Below are 13,115 nucleotides of genomic sequence, written 5' to 3'. Positions count from 1 at the left end.
GTATCAGAAGTTATGGTTAGTTGAAAACCTAAAACTTTAGATTGTTACTACTGATCCCAATATTCCATTTCCAACCATCATCATTAGATGAGGTGTAAAATACATATTACAACTTTGATATACTAAGATGTAAGGATACTTAAATAATTTAATTTAACTGTGTTTTGAACTTAAAAATATTCCAATCACATTAACCATACAATGATGCCTCCTCAAAATATGCTGATGCTCCTAGCTTCACCAAAATAATTCACATTTGGCTCATCAGCAACCAAACCCAACTAACTTTCTTTTTGATCTATTCCACAACAAAATTCCTAGCAACTACATCAAGATACAAGTCTGAGAAGCAATTCTCTGTTGAGGAATTATCAATGTGATTTAGATATTCCCTTAGACTTTTTCTTAGAACTTGTCTTCCGAGGGCGTTCTTGTGTCTCCCGAAGCACTTCGCTTAGCATTTGTAACCATAAATCTTCAAAGTGGCTGTGAAAACTCTGCTGAAACCAATCCAAGATTTCTGAAAATAATTCCTTTGGATTCTCCTTCCACACAGTTCGCAACGTAGCAGCACTATCGATTCGCCTGCTCCTTAATTTGCTTAAAAGATTCCCCACCCTCTTTTGACCCAATGCTTCATTCTTCAAAATACTTTCAGGAGAGGCTGACATATATCTGCGGACAGATTTTAAACAAGGACAAACCTGGCCATCAAGCAAAGCATAGGCGAACACTTTTACCTGATGATCATAATTTTTATCTTTGTCGATGGGCAAAGGATGCATTGGAAGCTCCCAGTCGAAACGTCCAAAGGTTGGGATGACCCACTGCTTTACTTGGTCAGTCTGCGCGTCGTAGAAAGGTTTGGGATCCATAACGGATCTAGATAAGTCGCAGTTCGATTTGGCGTGCTCAACAAGCCAAGCTGGCTCCACACTTGTTACTCCATGCATGTATGCTCTGATGGAACTTGTCACCCCATCTTTGTCTGGCCGTTTTGTCTCTAATAATTCATTGTAAACCAAAAACTCGGGGGCTACGATGGATACCGATGACAACCTATGAAGGAAAACAGTGTCTTTAACAATGCATGATTGATACCGAACAGCACTTGATCTTTTCTCTCCATTGGAGACTCGGAACGCTGCTGTAATTCGTCTGGCAACTCTGTCTGCCCAGCCAGCACATATTGCCTGACAAACAAGCCTTTCCTCAACCACGGAAAGAGGATATTTTTCAGAAGAAACCCGCCAAGCATGTTCTATGTCCTGTAGAGTTCCGTGAATCCAAGAGTACTCTTCAAAACCAGCTTTGGAACTCTGATAGAAGACCAGTTTAAGTAGCTGTTGCCTAAGCTTTGACATTTCCTCCATCGTTTTGAAGTGCAATGCATTACCATCACAGAATTCCAGCTTCTTCTGTGACTGCTCGAAACACTGCAACGCATAGGCTGTGGTCAGGGCATCACTCGTGACAACTCGAAATTTTTCACGTGCTTGTTTAGCAGTTTCTTTTAGTTTCTTTCGCCTAGACTTTTCTTTTCTATCGGTGTCTTTTTCACTATCCCCCATGCCAGATTTCTCACACATCTCTGAGTCTCTTCCACTTTCATTTCCTTCATATTGCATAATAAAAGGATTTGACAAACTCAATGCGGCAGCAGCTGCAACAGCATATGCTAAAAGCAAACTTGGATTACATTTATGCCCATGACTTATACTCTTGATAACAGTGAGCAACATTCGGGAGTGCCGAGGACTCAAGGGATAAAGAGCCATGGCTTTTCCCAAAAGTGTAAGTTCATCATTCTTATCCACTGCTTCCAGAGCTTTCAAGCAATTCTCAGCTTCAAGAAGGGAATCCTTCTTAAGAGAAGTAGGAAATGGGAACTTTTTAACCTGGATGAGAAGTAATACTATTAATTATAGAATGATCTCAAACTTACAAATGAAAAGAAAATAATTCCAGTTAGACAAGGAATTGAGTAAATTTGAATATAGGAAGAAGCAAATTATGTCTTGGGGCCTAATATTAATAATCTAAATGAATAAATTCTAGTCAATGCTATGTATGGAATAACCATTTTTTTCATTTAGCCAAAATTAATTAGTCACCATCATACTACCTTCCCCACTTTGCTAATGATACCCCCCAATATAAACAAGCAGGTGGAGAGAAAACTCGGACGAAAAAAAAAAAAAGAAAAATATTAAACTTACATCCTTAAAATGTATCGATTTTAAGAGGAGGACAACACCATGAACAGGAACTTTCTCAACTTCAGCTGGAGAGTACTCAGGACATTCGTTACTAAAGGCCGCTGATGAATACAGACGATAACAATGTCCAGGTCCAGTTCTTCCAGCTCTGCCAGCACGTTGAGCGGCTGATGCCTTACTAATCCACTGTATGTCATATGTCTCCATGCCATTGGAGGGGTTGTAATTTTTCACTTTTTCTCTTCCAGTATCAACCACATACTTTATCCCTGGAATAGTTAAAGATGTTTCAGCAACATTTGTGGCAACAACAACAAGGCGCTCTCCGTCCTTGACTTCTTCAAATACACGAAGTTGGGCTGCTGCTGGCAGCATGGCATAAAGAGGAAGAACAAAGAGTGCACCTGGAGAAGAACTAGAATTTTCTCTAGCTCTGCTCTCCCTGAAAACTTTTGGTTGGTCTGAACCACCTTCTGTATTCACAGAAGTCTGCTCCTTATTCAAGGTGCTTGATGGGGCTTTCCCAGACAATTTTTCAAAAGCAGCCTTCAGAGAAGCAAGGCCTCCTTCCTGCCTTAAGACGTTTACAATATTACTGTCGTTCTCTGATTGCTCAACATTATCATCACCATTAAATTCCAATTCACTCTCAGTTTCCGAATCATAAGAAAAGTCAGAATCATTTTCATCTACATCAATCTCTTCTTCATCATAGCCGCTAAACCTATCAGTTGGCTGGATAGCTGAATTTCCAGGAATGTCAAATGCTTCATTGATCTCATTAATATTTACTCCCTCAACAGGATTTGTGTCGGGGACTGCAGTCCCATTACTTTCTGCAGAACCCTTAACCTTTTTCATGACAAACTCCTTTGATGCTTTGCGTAGCTTCCTACACAAGTCTTCTACTTCCCTTTGCCCAGTAACAAAAACAAGTATGCCCCCAGGAGGCAACCTCTTATGAATTGCCAAGACCTTCGTGTACGCTGCCCCAATATAATCTGTTATTTCAGTTTTCTTTGCAAAGTACATTGTTACTGGAAATTGCCTTGTAGGAACCTCTATCACAGGTGGAGGAGAAGGAAATAACCTTTCAGAAGTGAAGTCTTGTACTCGCAATGTAGCACTCATCAGCACAAGTTTTAGTGGAAAAACGAGATCTTCAGGACTTAAACTTTGCCCTGATTGTATCTTCTTTTGCTGATCATTATAAACCTGTCAAAATAGAAAGATAAAATCATGGGAGGTTCGAATGCCAGTGGTAATTGGCAAGATTATGAAAGAGGATCTAATATAAACTTAAATTACATCTGTGAAATTATTAATAGAATAAATAACTCTCACCAATTGGCGAACTTTTATAACACGTGAGAGCATCCCGATCAGAATATCCGTGTTCAAGCTCCTCTCATGAGCCTCATCAAGAATTAATACTGAATACCGCCTCAATAAAAAATCATTCTGCACCAGAAGGTATCCAACATTATTTATCAAAACAAGTGCGTTTTGATTTAGTCATTCAATTGCTTGATGATATGTTAAGAAAAAGAGAGTTAAATCAGGCATTGTAGCCTTGCACAGCAGGCAATTGCCATCATAACAATAATTAAAAGTTGCAACAATGATAGCAAGAATGTCTGCAGCCACTAACAATAACAACCAAGCAATGAAAATATGAAAGAGGAAAATTTACATTCACTTTTCAGTTTCCAATCAAAAGTGCTATGGAATATGTAGAACCCATAAATGCACTCACATGCATCCATAAACAATAAGTTCCAAAGCATTTAAACGAAAAATAGAAGTTCTCAAGGAGAATGGTTTCCTCAATGATAGATTAAAATATGCCCACAATCAAATGTAAAGTGAACCTAAAGACCCTATCATGCATTGAGCTTTTGAGTGATCGGTACTATAAACAAAAGGTTCTGAGTTTCTTGATTTATCAGCACTTAAAAGTGAACCAATTTTTTCTGTGAAGATATCACTTATATTACACAGATAAGTTTTCAAAATGAATAACTAGAAAAGCAATGAGGTGAATAACAACCTGAACTTCTCTTAGCAAAATTCCATCAGTCATAAACTTGATAGAACAACTATCTCCAATCATCTTGTCATATCTAACTTGAAAGCCAACCTCCTTTCCCAAATGAAGACCAAGTTCATATGCCACACGCCTTGCAGTGGAAAGAACAGCCACCCGACGTGGTTGAGTAACACCGATAATACCACTGTGAATATGGGACTTACTTGAACCATAGCCATCTTCATAAAGAAACTGATAATTTTTTGGGAAACACAATAATCAAAGTGTCAATATAAAATGACAGTAAAACATCACCGTTAATCAAGCATAAGACATACTCACCTGAGGAACTTGAGTTGTTTTACCACATCCAGTTTCTCCGCATATGATAACACTGGAATGGTAATTTATAGCTTCCATTATCTCTTGCTCCATCATGACTATAGGCAGATCCTTCCTTTTTTCTTCAACCTCAGCTGGTCTGTAAACATGCACAACAGTAGGGGTAGTTGAAGGTCTCTGTGCAAAAGGATCTGCAGGGTTGCTTAATTCGTTGATTGTGTTACCGTTTTCGTCTGTCTTATCCTGTTCCATGTTAAAAGGTGCCCAAAAGCATTAAAGTATAAACAAAAAGGTCACCTCATGAATGATAGAAACACTGGAAGAATGATAACGATGAATAATATTTTGTATATTGATATAGGGAAAAACTGAGCAGGATCAACACCTTTGACTTGGTGCTTGCTATTCCATTGGTAGAAAAAGATGCAAGACAAGCACTTCTAATTTCATCAAGTTGCTTCTCAATAGGAATTTTAGTTACAGGTTTATTAATAGATTCATTGGCAGGAATTGTTGCTTGAGAGGATTCCAAAGCAAGAGATGTTGTACTTGATACTTCTCTTTCTGTTCTTGTTAATTGAAATTCAACAATTCCATTCTCCTCAACTTCCTGCACCAGATGAATCCCTTCTGTCTCAGGTTCAATTCCATGAGGAAAATCCAGTTTCTTAGGTTCACCATTATCATGTAGAACCTCCAACCCTTGTTTCAGTAAGTGTACAGCCCTCGTACGTTTCTCCTGCACAGTCTCAGCCTGCACAATATGCATATGTCGTATGAGCAAACAGTCAGTCAAGATTTGTCACTAAACTATCACTGTTTCATTAAATACGAACCCGCCCAATTTTCCATGAAGGTTTCAAAAGAGAATATGCAGACTCCGGAAGTGAGTTCTCTCTGCAAAGACAGAAAATTCCAAATTTTTATCAATAAATGAGTGCTAACAGACAGAACAACAAAAATTCATTGCATACTTTAATGTCTCAATGCTTCTTTCCATGAGAAGTTGTTTCTCCTTGTCACCCTGCATAAAGCAAAGGAAACAATTAAAAAAATAGTAACACTGAAAACAGTCGGGTAGACAATATTTTTTTGAAAAACAACATCCTCCTTTTTGTTCATCTCTCAAGTCTCAAGCATTAACCTCCAATTTCTTCAGCTTCTTCTTCTGAGGTTTGCTCAGCTTCTGTTTCTTATTTGACCCAACTTTTCCGCACTCCTAACACCAAAAAACAGAACTACAATCAGTATCACAAGCAACTTTACAAACATAACCACGCAAATTGAACATACAAAAAGAAGAAAATTGTGGAACTTCCTGTACCTGATTATTTCCTTTCCTTTTCTTCTTAGCTGGCAAGATCAGTGCATTACTATCTCCTCCATTTCCCAAACTACTCATTAAACAAACAAAAATAACGAAGGGTGACTCAGATGACTAATCAAACATAAATCATGCACCAAAACAAAAATGATTTTTTAAGCTATTTACAGATGAGTTTGATTTACCTTTGAGCATCAATCTCGACATGGCTCCCAAAACTTTCCCAAGTTTCCATCTTTTCTGTAATTAAGAGAAAAAAAAAGAAGAGAGTTGATCAAATTTGACCTTCAATTAGACTAAGAGAAAGAAGGGAGTGCATGGCCAGAAAAGCATATTGATTGTTCTAAAAGGTAGCTTTCATGGCTAAGGGGGGAGGGGGGGGGGGGGTTATTTTCATGTATGCTATCTTTTTCACTGGTTAACACCCTCAACTTGATGAATCTCTTTAATCATTATACTTCCTTATGTTTGAAATCCACCACTTTTGGTTAAAAATTCAAAGGGACTGATTTCTGCGAACTCTCCTATAAAAAATTGAACTTTGTAGTCCACTCTATTCACTTCCCCACACAGCTCCCTTTTTATTTCCTAGAATCATGCTATCAAGAAACATATGAAGTATCAGGAATTGGGAGTTGCTTCCAAATCGCTATGCACTCAATCCACACTAAATTAAATAGCTAGTTAATAGTTACGCTGATGCTTCAACAATTCAGATTCTAATGGTGCATTTATTGAGCAGAAAAAAAAAAGAAAGAAAAAAACAAGGGAGCAGAAGCATTGTACAGTACCTTAGCAGCGAGAAAACAGAGGCGGTGAACCGGAGAGGCAGACGCGGCGGTGGCTAGGGCAGAAGCAGAACAGAACGAATGGCGGCAAAGTGAGAAGCAGAACTCACCTTGCAGCGGGACAGCGGAGCCGGCAATCAGAGAGGCGGACGCGGCGGTGGGCGGTGGCGAGTGCGGAAGCAGAAGAGTGGGATTGCAAAGGAAAGAAAAATATAAGGGTTGTAAAATGGGCCCCACACTAGTGCTAATGCCGTTATTTATTTTGAGAGTTTAGCTAGGAGAGCCTAGGACCATCAACTAAGATTTTTTTTTTACGCTTTTTTATTTGTTAGTATCACTATTTATTTATTTAGTGTATCTGAGTATATTAAGTTTTAAAAGAATATCATATAATTTATTATTTCTTTTAAATTATAATATTTGCTATTTTATCTATTTTTGTTTTAATTATAAAATTTTTCATCAAAATATTTTTATTTTAAAACTAATTTTAGTATTTTTAATATTTTATTATCTATTATATTTAGTTTTTTTCTGGAATATATTGTACTTAAAATTGTATATAAAATAAATCTTACTCTTATGAACTGTTTTGGTTTTTTATTTTTAATATTGGGTCGAAATTAGTGTAATCCACCAAAATAGCCACGACACCGTTGTGAGAATTTTTGATAGCTGCGTAAAAACATTACCGTCATTTTGTCATCCACGTCTATAACAATGTATATATAATCTATAATCTATAACAATATGGTAATATATGGGTTTGGTGTCCAAAATTTTTTTTAGTATTACCCTTTTTAATCAACTTCTTCATTTAATGTCCGTTATCGCTGAAAAACTCCCATTACTCCACTTACCCATTTTTCTCTTCTCATTTCATCTCTTTTTTTTTTTGGTGACTCATCTCATCTCTTATTAAGATTATTGAATATATTAATAGACTTTAAAAATACATTAGACTCATGCCAATAATAGATTTGTTTTTAAATATTCAGATTCATAATAATAATAAAATTGGTCCAAATTTAAGTAATAGATAGAACGTTAATAATATTAGTGGATATAAATTATCATTTTTTAAAAGCTTTAATTCATACTTAGTAAACTTTTAATTATTTCTAATATACTATGTTACATATATCTATAATACAGTGAATTATGGTTATTAATTGTTCACTTAAAAAATTTACACTATTAATTTAATATTTGAATTTTTTTTATTATGATACTATTTTAATGTACTCTAAATTTTTATTATGTATTTATAATTTTGATAAAAATCATTCTTAAAAGAAATATTAATCTTATTTTTTAATTTTTTTGTCCAGATAATGTTAAATCATTTATATTAAAAGATTTACAAAATTCAAAAAATATTATTTATATGTTAAAAATCTGTTTTTAAATATTCAAGTATTAGAATTGGTCCAAATAATATTCTGAATGATAATAACATTGGTTAGTTGTGTATATATATTCCATTAGTTTGTTAATTTTATCTTTTGAATTATTTTTTATTATGGTACTATTTTAACGTATTCTAATTTTTTATTGTGTATTTATAATTTTAAAAATAATCATTAGAAGAAATATTAATTTTATCTCTTAAATTTTTTAGCTTTGACAATATTAAATAATTTATATTAAAATATTTAGATAATTCCAAAACTATATTAATACTATAACAAAATAACAATATACAAAAAAAATATGGGAGTTTGATGTTCAATTTTTTTTATTCAATGAGTTCTGCTTGACAGTTGTTGTATAAAATATTTATTTAAAAATATTGGTAATTTTTTATTTAAATTATATGGTAAATAATAATGTTTTATGTAATTTTATTTTATTTAATATCAAATAAATTTAGATTTAAATTTTTTTTATTCTTTTCGAATTGAAATAATCTCATTACATGATTGACAACTTTGATTTCTATTATAATAACTATTTTTTCTATTATTTTCTATTTATTATTTTTTATTTTGTTATAATAACTATTTTTTTATCTATACCAATATATAATGGGATAGAAAAGTTTGGTATCCAATTCCTTCTCCCTATTTTACTCTTATTTCTTTTTTATTTTGTTACACACTGAATTTAATATAACAAACTGTTACCATGTCCTCAATTTTTTATTTTTTTATAAAAAAAAAATTTATCTCACGACAGAGTATTAAACTGATTCATTTTCAACCCACGACATATTTTAAAATTGATTTACTTCCAATAAAAAACTGCTCCCACTACTTACTCAATTTAAAAACTGAAACCCCAATAGAATTAAATACTTTTTCACTTTTAATTTTGGTCACGCAAACCTTTTTCTTCTCTGCTTGCTATCTTTCTGACAAATAGAAATGAAAACTTCACAAAATCAACAATCACGCAACGTCAACCCACTTGAACAGAATATGCTAGGCGAAGAAGATAACATGATCGAAGAACAAAGACAACAACACCTAGCTAGAAGACGTGCAACTTATCGGGAGATGATTCGACAAGGAAAACAAGTTGCCATATCAACTGACTCCAATTCCAACTCCAATGCGTAGAGGTAGTTGTAGCCCGATTGACTACAATTAGACAAATAATCAGAGCTACCACCCATCATCAATTTGATACAGGTAACACGATAACTAATTTTCTTTGTTATGAAGTTAATTAGTTTTTAATAATTATATTTTACTTTTGAAAATGACAATGGAACAGGCACAAATAACAGAAATCTATAACAATATGAATATATAATGTGGATACGGAATTTTCGTATCCAAATTTACTTCCTAATGTTACCCTTAATGATAGAGATTCTTCCGCACATGCGTCAGTTACTTTAAATAAAAGAACTTTCACAGTTAACAGCAACACACATGTTCTTCTATCTTATTTTCATTATGTATTTCACTAATAATTGTACTAATAGTTGTAGGAACCCTAACCTCTTCTTCAATTCTTTATTCCAATAATTTATCCATTTAATTAATTTTATCCGTCTTCAATTTTTCTTACTTCTCTTTCCAAGTCTGAATGTGCTTCTCTGTATGTAACAATTATTTGGATGAGTTTTTGTAATTTTCTGAACTAGATAATGACTATGCCAAATGTTGATTTTCGACGCCATGTATGAAAGGAGGAAAAAAATAATTAGGGGTGATAAATAATTTTTTATGGATCTTATCGTTTTATTTTGGGTATATTCTTTATGCGAGTTCTTTATACCAAGTTTGATCTCATTATTCAAATTTTAGTGCTTCTCCTCTCACCATTAAGTGCACTCTTCTATATTATTACTGTTGTCATTATTCTCCTTCCTTGAATATCCTGATTGTATCGCCTTCATCTTTTCCTCGCTTTCATTTACTACAATAGCAAATTTTATACCATTTGCATAACTTTCACCTTCATCTTTCTTTCTCTTCAGTTTACTTACCAAACTGTATTCATTCTGATATATTTTTAATCTGTCTTTCACATACAAAATTTTCTCTCATCAATTTAATTTAAAAAAATGATTTTTTCATTTGATATTTATTTTTTAATTTTTTTACATGTATATACCTATCAATAATGAACTGAAGAACTTTCATAAATTATTTTGTTAACTCATTCTTATATATTTTTATTCTGTCTTTCACATACAAAGTGATGAATAAAAATGAGAGCTGCCATAATGGTATTATGGTAATTGATTGGTTGTGGTTATTAGAAGAAGAAAACAAGAAAAAATAAAACAAGACAACATAATAGTGACGGTGAGACGATAATAGTTATCCATGTAAAAAGAATGATAAGAAAAAATGATAGTGTATAATATGATGAGATGATATAATCAAAATAAAAATTAATAATTTTAAAATAATAATAAAATTAAAAATAATTAAAGATGTTTAATATAAGATTAAAAAAATATTTTTTTATCTATTCGAATTATACATAAAGATAAAGAGTATTTTGAATATAAATTTTTAAATTTGCTTCAAATTAAATAAGATTGAGAAAATAAATAAATTTAATATATAAATAACTAATTTGTACATGTTAGTAAATCTTTATCTTAATTTTAGTATACATAATAATAATATATTTTTTTACCTTTTTAATTTAAATTTAATTATTTTATATTTTTTACATATCTTAAATAATTTAAAATATTTTATTTTTTATAATTAATTTTTATTTATTGATATCAAATTTATAATTTTAAAAAATAAAAAAATAAAAATATTTTTTTAACTCAATAAAAGAGCGGCTGAACAGGCACTTTCAGCCGTTTTTCTATTGTTTTTAAAAAATTAATTTTATTTTTTGTTAATATATCATTCACTCTTCAAATTTATTAGATAAGTATTTTTTATTTTAATATTGATGTGATTATATTTATATCATATTTTATTAAAATTAAAATTACTATAAACCAAAATATAATTCAAAAAATAATGATAATAACATTATTATGATTCAAAAAGAGTATATATAAACCAAAATACATGTTAGTTATTTACAAAAGATAATTTTTACTTAAATGTCAGATAAAAGTACTATTATTTTAATATTAAATTGAAAAAAAAAATATTTTTTTATCTATTAGAATTATGGATGGAGATAAAAAATGTTTTGGATATAAATTTTTAAATTTACTTCTAATTAAATAGGATTGAAAAAATAAATAAATTTAATAATATTTATAAATAACTAATCTTTAAATAATATCAATAAGTTTTTATATTAATTTTATTACACATAATAACAAATTAATGTTTTTTAATCTTATTTTTTAATTTAAATTTATTTTTTTAATATTTTACATGTTAAATAATTTAAGATATTTTATTTTTTTATAATTTTAAAATAAAAATATAAAATTAATTTCTTAAACTAGGAAAGCGGCTCAACAGGCACGATAGTGCCTGGTGAACCGCTAGTTTTAATAACATGCCTTCAAGCAAAACGTCCGTTTTATTTTATTTTATTAAAAAATGGGTTATGATAAATAACTAATGATTTTTTTGAACAACATGAACAACTACCAATAAAATAAAAACACATTACACTTCCAAATTATCTACCTAAATCTTAATATTAGAATAACTATCTGCACACCTAGTGAAATAAACATCCGATATATCAATTGTTCACCAATGTTGTTAGTTACTTATACTTTTCCTTAAAAAAATTTCACTCACCCAGACGTTTTGTTCCTTTCAAGAAACTGAAACAAACCCATAGCAGGGGAAAACACAATATCACTAAAATATCATTGAATATCATACACAAGTTTATAATATAAAAAAAATTGAGCCGAACTTAACATATCCAAGGATTCAGTTTAAGGAGAAAGTCCTAGTTCAATTGTCATGTTTGTCTCAATAAAGGCGCTTCTTGTAGTAGAAAACAAATTACAAGGTGAGATTCCCATGAATTTTCTAACATGAGTAGCTTAGCATTTGTTAATCTTTTAGTGAACAAGTTATCTGGATATATTGCGCATATAGTTTTGAATCTGTACAATATTTATACGTGTAAAAAAAATTCTCTCTCAGATCATATATTATAGTACACATTATTTTCAAGTTCAAACTTAGTATTTTTAGATTGAAGAGACAATCTTTTTCGGAAACATTCTCAGTTGGATGGATAATTTGTCAAGATTACAGATTCTTTGGTTAGGAAGGTAATGGGTTTTATGGTAAAATTTCTAATCAGTTACGTTGTGTAAACCAAATCATATCACTATGATATATCTCTCAAACAACATGATATACAGTACAATACAAACTTGTTTCTCAAATTTGTGATTGGAATGGAAAGATATGATGATAATAATATGGATGTATTTAGAATTTCGATCTTTGGAAGAGAAAAATGAGAATGAAAAACTATGACATGGTGTAAAGTGATGAACACTCTTAAACAAAATATAAAATACAGTGAAAATATAGGAGATTAATTTTTAATTGGTCAATATTAATTAATATTTTTTATTTTAAAATTTTTTATATTTTGGAGAATTTAGAATTTAAAATGTATTCTTTAAAATTTTACGTTAAAAATTTATGATTTAAAATCTAAAATTTAATATAAATAAAATAATTCTAAAAGATTGATTGATGTTAGCATTGATGTGCATTGACAAAATTATAATGGGATCTTTAAAGAAAAAAAAAAGTAACTACTAATATAACACTAATAACCTCAAAAGCACATATGTAAAAACTATGGTCTTGAGATAAAAATAATGTCATAACAAATTAAGATTTAAATGAAAAAAGAACATTAGCTTTATTTGAAAAAAAAATGAATTATCATTGATGGATCCAACCTGTTGCAATTCCTCAAGAAGACTTAGTGATGTCTCAAGCCGTTCGAAGTGAAAGTAACACTTGGATATCACAGTGACCACCTCC

The 13,115-nt window shown here is 31.2% G+C and overlaps 1 protein-coding gene and 1 long non-coding RNA gene across 2 annotated transcripts in view; one reads left to right on the top strand and one right to left on the bottom strand.

Annotated features, from left to right (window-relative positions):
- LOC140177133 (uncharacterized) overlaps positions 1 to 13,115 on the top strand; it is a 109,980-nt gene that overhangs the window by 51,958 nt on the left and 44,907 nt on the right. The window lies entirely within an intron of this gene.
- On the bottom strand, positions 36 to 7,041 carry LOC112728287 (ATP-dependent RNA helicase DEAH13). Its single transcript, XM_025778357.3, has 12 exons — positions 6,706 to 7,041; positions 6,100 to 6,154; positions 5,915 to 5,984; positions 5,735 to 5,809; positions 5,565 to 5,614; positions 5,427 to 5,487; positions 4,976 to 5,344; positions 4,591 to 4,833; positions 4,270 to 4,500; positions 3,564 to 3,680; positions 2,220 to 3,434; positions 36 to 1,898 (listed from the first exon to the last, which is right to left on the bottom strand). Exons 2-12 carry the CDS (start codon positions 6,147 to 6,149, stop codon positions 372 to 374), a joined length of 4,008 nt encoding a protein of 1,335 aa, XP_025634142.1. The 5' UTR covers positions 6,150 to 6,154; positions 6,706 to 7,041; the 3' UTR covers positions 36 to 371.

This window comes from Arachis hypogaea, chromosome 12, assembly GCF_003086295.3.
Source record: "Arachis hypogaea cultivar Tifrunner chromosome 12, arahy.Tifrunner.gnm2.J5K5, whole genome shotgun sequence".
NCBI lineage: Eukaryota > Viridiplantae > Streptophyta > Magnoliopsida > Fabales > Fabaceae > Arachis > Arachis hypogaea.
This window is presented reverse-complemented; position numbering and strand designations above follow the sequence as displayed.

Bases quoted from the DNA above. Each gene is read 5' to 3' on its own strand.
- LOC112728287 (XM_025778357.3), bottom strand. From the start codon at position 6,149: ATGGAAACTTGGGAAAGTTTTGGGAGCCATGTCGAGATTGATGCTCAA. The intron at 5,345-5,426 runs GTTCGTATTTAA...CATATTGTGCAG, and splicing joins CTTCATGGAAAATTGGGCGG to GCTGAGACTGTGCAGGAGAA. The intron at 4,834-4,975 runs GTGTTGATCCTG...AACATGGAACAG, and splicing joins TAGCAAGCACCAAGTCAAAG to GATAAGACAGACGAAAACGG.